We start from the raw sequence: 8,621 nt of genomic DNA, 5'->3' as shown, positions 1-8,621 counted from the left end.
TGGCTTCTTTGTTTTTCCCTGAAGTTCAATTTAAGGGACAATGTTTATGAGCAATATTAGCGAATTATTTCATGCGCACCAATGGCAAAATGGAACGGTTTAATTCGATACAATTCNATTCCGCCTGTCAGAATTTCACTTACGGATATTGAACTTGATTCGTCACTAGACGACATAAAGTTAAAAATTTGTGCTCTGTAATCCTGGTCACGGCACCATTATGTTGGGGACTAATAAAAAAATAAGTATTCTATGACCCCAAACACTTGGCCAATGATCGCAAATTAGCAGGATGAATAAAAACTGATAAGTTAAGAACTATAATAACAAAAGAACGAAAGAACGAAGTAAAGAAACCAAAACATGCCGCATGCCATCAAGTTGAAAGTTGAAAGTTGAGCATCAAGTTGGAAGTACGGTAGGGCATAACAAGAATACCTTACCATGAAGAGCTGCGAACAACAATCCTATACTATAGTAGCTTCAGGGGTCATCTCATCATGATTTAAGGTCGAGTAAGGGTCCAGTTTTGAATTCGAAAACAATGTAATAGCCATAATTACCTTGTAATGAAATAGCCAAATATAACATTGTAATAGTAATGTGAACAGACTAGACAAGGCCATGCATGAGCATATGTTCAGTCTTAAAATGCCTCGTACCCTACGGAACAACTGATATCTTCCGTCCGTAAGGCCAGTCTAGTCAAGAAAAGTACAAGAATCGGCGACAGGCCTATCCAGGCCTATTTATTTAATGCCGAAGATACTATACTATTCTATACTATACTATTTGAAACGTAATTTGACAGTTAAAATGCGGTATTTTCACTGTGAAAATAAGGTGCTTTGAGAATTGAAATCAATTATGTTCGACGGGATTTCGAACTCCGGGATTTTAAAATTGCGAAGATTGTATATCCCTGGCTAACCTTATATTATTTATTGAGTATCTCAGTTTTCTTCAATTCTCGCGCGGTAAATATTTAAGTTCTATTCGAGCGCGTTTGCAATACTCATCTTCAACTGGATCTGAAATCTTATTTTATTTTGTTGAGTTGGGTGGGCATGTTGGGCATCATGTGGCTTGAACGTGGATAAAACGTCAAGTAAAGTAACTTTATCTCCATTTAAATCAGTTCAAACTTATTGAATAACAACTTCAAGCTGATATAAACTAATAACGTAGTTTAGATAGGGTCTGCGTTCGAAAATATTAAGCGATTTCAAAATTGTTAAATCCGTAGCCATGTTGGTGGACAATCAATTTTGAAATTGCCCTCAGATTCGGACACGTCGAACTGTTGACCATCAGAACTCCAGAACGAAAACTCCTGCCCCGGGACTATACTTTCAAAAAAAGTTAAGAGATCGTAAGTTCATCAGCCAATCATTGACGGCCATTCAAGCATAATCCACCAATCATAGACAAGAATATAGAGCGTAAGTACTTACGTTCACTTAACGAATTTTGAAATTATGGCCCCCGGTGTCCAGTCAATCTCATGTAGAAGTAAGCGATGTCATTCGGGCGCACCGCGCACAACTGTACTCGTAAAACATATAACTCAGTACTCACTGCAGTGACAGTGAGTGACAGAGAGCGCATTTTTTCGTCGACGAAAACGTGAAGTCACGGACAGACGGACGGTCAGACAGAAGGCAGACGGACAGGCAGACGGACATGACTAGCACAATAGGGCATTTTCTCTATAAATGAGAAAATGCGCTAAAAAGAGAGGAGCGCTTCATTGTTATGGACAGCATCTGGGTCCAAACATTTCGCTCTTCAAAAAAACATTTCGTTCAAAACACTCATACAAACACATTCAGTTTGAATGAATTTTATTGGACATGAAAGAGTTCGAAAATTACGAAGAAAACGTAAAATGGGTGACATTTACAAAGTATAAACTCGTGCAGTTTCATGGTGAAAATTTTGTAAAATAGTATTTTATGCATAATACGAATGCTTATAGACTCTAGTAAAAAAATTGAAATTTGTTCTGCATTTTGTAGACTTCTACATTATTCCCAGTATTCACGTAATTTTCAGAGAACATATTATGAAAAATTACTAGGCTTAGCATTAGAAAAGAGGCTATCAGAATCGACAGTTACTTGTACAACAAATCAACTTTATAAGCGGAAAATTTCAATTATTCAGCCGAACCAATTAGCTGACAAAGGTCCAAGAGAAAAAGAAAGTTTAAGATATTGCCTGGTACTTTCCCATCGCCTATTAATACGAAGTGGCTTACCTCTTACGAGTAACGAATGTATCCTCACACGTCACATGGCTCATTTCTGTCCAGTTTAGTGTAAATAATAATCGATGAACATTTATTTTTTAAGTAATTTCCGTGGCGATTGTGTGGAACTTTACATTTTTACATGTTAGAAACTACTTACGTACAAAGCGAGGCAAGCTCGTATATCATGCTGTTCACTACACTAAAGTGGCATTGTTGACAGCTACAAAATGAGCGCAGAAAAACAAACTTTTTTCAATTTTGATCCAGATTTTCCACTTAACCCCCAGCATATTGCTTAGGTCTGCCTAGATCCAGCCGTCTTAAAAGCAATTGCAGCCGTCTTGTTGGCAGAAAGAATACTTGCAGTTATGAATCGGTTACAAATTTCACCGACACAATGAAAATGAGAAATATCGTAATATTATATAAGAAATATCATATAGTAAATGTTTTTGAACTCTGCAGAAGGCACAATTATATTCTACAACGACACAATAATATTGTTTTCTTTAAATAACATGGCCTTTTTCAATCCGTTGCCCAAAAGCAGGCGTGTTGAGGACGGCCTGTGTCATACAACGGTCCAACGCACACGGTTTATCGGTAGGTACAATTTTTTGACATATTTTCGGGCGTAAATTTACTGGTCAACTTCTTGTTTTCGAATATTTCTCCAGCCGCGCATCTCTAAGAGTATATTTATGTGCATTCACCTACGCATTATGACGCGTGGGCATGCGCATATGTCCAATCGTCATGCAGTATGTGGGACATTATGATGTTGGCGTAATTCAGCAGAAGCTATTCTTTTATGCAAGTTTGAATGAAAACCATAGCATTTTTATTAATAATCTTCTAATTCAATTTTTTCAATGAGCCGAACAAAATTTCTTGCTGGCGCCGGAAGATTAAAAATGGCTAAATGACATGTTAATGGAATGCGACGTTTCGAAAATACAATTTTCATTATCAAGCTGGTGAAAGTTTTGCAACACTTGAAAGAGAACTTTGGAAATGACAGTAATACATATCAAGGGTATTAGTGTAGGCTGGCAAAATTTCTTCAGAATTTCAAGGGTAATGTGGACACATTCAAATTCAACCTAAAAATTACTCTGAAAATAATATCAGCGTTTGGACGAAGCCTGTGGTCTGGAGGTTGATAGCTAGAGACTCGTTCTTGATAATGAGAGCATCAGCTATCGCCAGTCTCGGTGGGTCAGGGCACCGCATAACTATGCTGGTGCAGGCCTCCAATGTCGCTCGGGTGATGGTCTCATTGTGAGCCTCCCGCATGTGGTTCTTGGGTCCTCCAGATTGTAGGTGGCATGTGAGTCATCGGCTTAAGGTCGTGCTAGTAAAACAAATGTAGTATATATATTTGAAGAATGGGCACCGCATAACTATGCTGGTGCAGGCCTCCAATGTCGCTCGGGCGATGGTCTCATTGTGAGCCTCCCGCATGTGGTTCTTGGGTCCTCCAGATTGTAGGTGGCATGTGAGTCATCGGCTTAAGGTCGTGCTAGTAAAACAAATGTAGTATATATATATTTGAGGAAGTTTACAACCTTCTTTATTATATATTATAAACAACATTACTTTCTTGAAACAAATCAGATTTTTTACAGGTATTATTATTCATTACAAGGTTCTTAGTTTTTTTTTTGTAGATCAAAAGTTTTATTTTTCCGTTATCCGCTGTGATCTTGATATTATTATGGATGATTGATTGAAGGAATCGTTTGTCTACTTTGTGGCATCTGTTCATCTGGCTTTGGTATAAGATTGTAGTTACGTTTACATTCGATATTTTGATATTGCTGCTTTACTGGTTAGGTTATTTCTGGAACAATTGTCGGATACTTTTTCCTATTTTATATAAAGACCAAAGCATGTTTTTATTAATAATCTTCTTATTCATTTTTTTAATGGGCTGCAGAAAAGAAACGTTGTTGAATTATGTCTGCTAAAGAAATTATTCGTTTCTGTTCTAGGAAATTCAACAAAATTGCGACAGCAAGAAATTTTCTTAGACTCATTGAAAAATGATTAAGATTATTAATAAAAAACATGCTCTGGGCTTCAATCAAACTTACATTATGATGTGTGGACATACCTATAGCATATATCAACAAACCAGCATGCTTATGCTGATGCTCCTGTACTGAAAGTGAAGATCACTTCATCCATATTTCAATAAATATAAATGTTAATTCTATCCAAAGTTTTAACAATGAACTTATAGACGATATCTCTGCTGAGATGTGAGACCACGTGATGTTTTTCTGTCCAATGTTGGCCGATCACCTGCACAAGAAATAAAGGTGTACATCAAATACAAATAGTATATGAAGGTCTGAAACGATCAACAACTTAAGCCAAAAAAATTAATTCCAATAACTTTGATCATTTCTCGTCAGCAGTTGGCCAAACGTGAAGCCGACACGGCAAGTGGCTCGCTCAGCTGATGTTTTTTGGTAACTGAAGAGTGTGGTTGACGAATGCATGTCTACAAATCTGCATGGGCATATTCAACTCCAGAGTTTATTCTTATTAACACCATAAATATTATAGACTTCCATCGGAAATTGATTTAATTTGGTGAACACACAATTGTTAAACAGTCTAGATCCTTAAATTAATTGAGTTGAACATAAATTGAGTAATTGAATTGAATTAGAGATACTTGAATTTGATCCAGAAATTTAATTTACTCGATTTAACCAGATGTTAACAGGGTCCATCATGCAGCCTCTCTCAACAATGAACTTCAAATACCAAGTTACATTATTCGAAGTCTAAGGTTACGAAGAACCATATCATGCAAAGGAATCCATACCTATATAAATCGTTAATAAGTAATTACGTAATAACCCAGGCTGTTAACTAAACCTGCAAAGCTTGAACGTCACTCGTAAACTTGAATGCATTTAGAACTTAATTACGACCGCCGTAGGAATATCTGAGAATCCAACTCCAGGTCATTGAAACTTTCCAAGGCCACATACTGTATAATATGTAACTCATACATGGTGCACGTCCAAACTCGTGTTAAATAGTAAATCTTTGTGGATTATGGTTTCGATTGGATAACAACAAGGCAATAAAAAACAGGTCACTCTATAGTCTATACTATAGGAGCTAATTTAGTTCAGCTTAGTAACATAAAGGTTGAAAGTTTGGATTTCGGGGTGCCATAAATCAGTATAGTAAACATTACTACTCATAAAATAAAAATATGGCGTCAGTTACGTGAACTTCGATCTGAAAGATACAAATTAGTTCTAGTTTTGTATTGCTTTATGCCGTAAGGCACGTGAATAATAGTGCCATTTTTGCGACCGGTCGTTACTAGTTGCATTGAACTCCGACCAACCCCGCTCAATGCCAAACAGTCTTTATCTGAAACCAACCATGCCTACCAACAAACCGGTTCAGAGCGTCCAATCGAACAACGCTACAACTTTACCTGTATTTTAATAATATTTTTTGTCTGCTCTAATTACTATTGAAAATAGCAATCAGGTTTGGCACCGATCCGGTATGTTGGGCGAGGCACTTTGGTGTCCCTGATGTACAGGAGGGCGAGGAGCTACTTAAAGGCAAGCGTGATCTCCTCTGTCGTCGTGCTTCTCCCAACGCCGCACTGCTAACGTAGCCAACATGCAGGTTAGCTCAGCGATATTTCCACGGGTGGTAAATACATTTGTTTTTATATTCGATCGTGGAATATTATTTGTAATATTATAACGATATTTTTAAAATATGTTTTTATTAGCAATAGTGAGTAACTCTCTCTGATGACCGAATTTTTTTAAAAGTTTCGGAACAAATCAAAGATGAAAATATACCACATGAAAATTGGCCTTTGCCACAAATTGTCATCATGAAGACTCTGGCACAAAGTTTGATTCAGGTTTAAAAATTATATTAATTTCATTTGACACTAAAACGATATTATTTTATTTTTTAGGTATTTCATGACTTCGATAGAAAATTTGAAAATTTGCCTGCTCCAGCAAATTTTTCCCTTGGTTTTAAAAATAGTTACGCGTTAAAAAATAAATCGGGCTCATATTTTTCTTGACGCGTGTGTCGCAGGTCGCTGTCCTACTCGCTCTCCTGGCTTCCACGGTCGCCTCCCCCTTGTACGTGATCAGCCCCTCCTCTTCCATCTCGGGTCCCATCTCCTACTCTTCCTTGGCATCGCCTTCCTTGTACAACCCAGGAGCGTACGTGTACAGATCAGGCATCCCCAGCGTGGTGTTTGAGTCTCAACACCCCACGACCTACGTGGCCTCCAGCGGCGCCAAGCCAACTATTTATTACAGGAGCGCGTACGTTGCGCCTTCCGCGGGCTCCTACATAGCATCCTCGGGGCCAGTCGTGAAGACGTATGCTGCTGGTGATGTCTCCAAGACCTACGTTGCTGGCGAAGGCCCCAAGACATACATTGCCGTGGATGGCGCAAAGGCATACAAGGCTGATGCTGGCGTAAAGACGTATACTGCTGCTGATACTTCGAAGGTTTACCTCAAAGCTGACACTCCCAAGGTGTATTCTGTTGGTGATGCCTCAAAGGCCTACGTTGCCGTGGATGCCGCAAAGGCATACAAGGCTGATGCTGGCGTAAAGACGTATACTGCTGCTGACACTTCGAAGGTTTATCTCAAAGCTGACACACCCAAGGTCTACTCTGTTGGTGATGCCTCAAAGGCCTACGTTGCTGCTGCCCCTAAAGTTTATTCCGTAGGTGAAGCATCAAAGACCTACATTGCCGCCGAAGCCCCAAAGACGTACACAGCCGTTGACGCTTCCAAGAAATATTTCATCCCCGTTGCTGCAAAGACGTACTCTGCTGGTGAAAAACCCAAAGGCTACGTAGCAGCAGTTGCTCCCCAGGCCTACGCCAGAGGTGCCAAGACATACCAGAAAAACGAAGGCGCGAGCCTCAAGACCTACTAAAAACCCAGCATCAAATGGACTTCATAGGATGAAGAATTAATTTTTTGAAACTTTAATTAAATGGTTGGACGTTATTCTCCAAATTCTGATGTATTTGTGAATCATTCATAAGCTATAAAAAAATCCCAAATCGCATGTCTCTAATTTTCATTTATTTATCTGAAAAATAAAAACCTTAACTATCTTGAAGAACAATTGGCTGGACTCGTGAATATTAGATCAGAGCTCAATTCACCAAAAATCTCAAAGAAAGTCTAAAACCATAAAGAGAATTATAAATTATCTGGAGACAATAACATCATCCAGAAAAATTCGCATTAAATAAGCCTACTCTGAGAATTATAGCGAGCTCCCATCAGGGTCAGGAGCGAAAATCCGAAATAATCAAGAATTTATTTATATTAAATTCCGATTATTTACTGCATAGGAAAAGTCATATAATCTACAAAATTAATGATAAATATTACTTGACGATTCAAGAAAAGTTCATGACTCTAAGAACAGGTGAAGACGAACCTTTCTCCGTGATACGTAGTCGTATGCGCTTTTATTGTAGGGTTTGAATTGGTCTTTTTCATGGAACTCGAGATGAAGCTAATTCGTCCTCGAACTTTTCGCGTCACATTACTTTCGTTGAATAATCTATGCTTTGGATGCCTGGAACTTCAAGGTACAGTATGAAATTCAAAAAAGAACATATTACAATGAATTCATATTCAAATTCAGGTAATTATGAAATAACTTGATCACGTTTTTCATCAGTGTCTTTCATTAATGCAATAAATAGTGATAAATTATATGTATCTGAGGCGGCACTATTGAAACTTGCTCAAGTATTGATAATAGCCGATTTATCGTCTGTGATTGGCGGGTTTAGCTTTAAATACAGTCAGTGATTGGCTGACTGAGTTATGAACTCATAAATTTTCTCTGTAAGCCTGCCCCGGATGTACATACTGATTTCCTTACTGAACAGAAATAACTTTTATTGTGCAAGGGGTAATGATTCAAGCAATCAAAAATCCAGTCTTTCCACTAAAAAGTCAGTGTAATAAATTAAGGTATGAATACGAGTATTGTATGAGTAGGAGTAATTGTATGAGTAGGAGTAATTGTATGAGTAAGAGTAATTGTATGAGTACGAGTAATTGTATGAGTACGAGTAATTGTATGAGTAGGAGTAATTGTATGAGTACGAGCAATTGAATGAGTAGGAGTAATTGTATGAGTAGGAGTAATTGTATGAGTACGAATAATTTTATGAGTACGAATAATTGTATGAGTAGGAGTAATTGAATGAGTACGAATAATTGTATGAGTACTAGTAATTGTGTGAGTACGAGTAAAAATTTATGCCTTGTGCTCATTTTTTATAATCAAATATTATTCTCTAATATACACT

The 8,621-nt window shown here is 37.7% G+C and overlaps 1 protein-coding gene across 3 annotated transcripts; it reads left to right on the top strand.

Moving 5' to 3' along the window:
• Positions 1 to 5,842: 5,842 nt before the first annotated feature.
• Positions 5,843 to 7,354, top strand: LOC108673033. 3 transcript variants are annotated; one of them, XM_018160803.1, is made up of 3 exons: positions 5,903 to 5,950; positions 6,356 to 6,727; positions 6,863 to 7,354. In XM_018160803.1, the coding sequence occupies exons 1-3, from the start codon at positions 5,918 to 5,920 to the stop codon at positions 7,217 to 7,219; spliced, it is 762 nt and encodes a 253-aa protein (XP_018016292.1). In that variant the 5' UTR covers positions 5,903 to 5,917; the 3' UTR covers positions 7,220 to 7,354. The 3 variants fall into 3 exon arrangements, with proteins under 3 accessions (XP_018016291.1, XP_018016292.1, XP_018016290.1); XM_018160802.2 differs by having other exon boundaries at positions 5,843 to 5,923; positions 6,356 to 7,354; XM_018160801.1 differs by having other exon boundaries at positions 6,356 to 7,354.
• The last annotated feature ends 1,267 nt before the right edge of the window (positions 7,355 to 8,621 follow it).

The sequence above is a fragment of the Hyalella azteca genome, unplaced genomic scaffold (assembly GCF_000764305.2).
Source record: "Hyalella azteca isolate HAZT.00-mixed unplaced genomic scaffold, Hazt_2.0.2 contig10742, whole genome shotgun sequence".
Classification (NCBI taxonomy): Eukaryota; Metazoa; Arthropoda; class Malacostraca; order Amphipoda; family Hyalellidae; genus Hyalella; species Hyalella azteca.
This window is presented reverse-complemented; position numbering and strand designations above follow the sequence as displayed.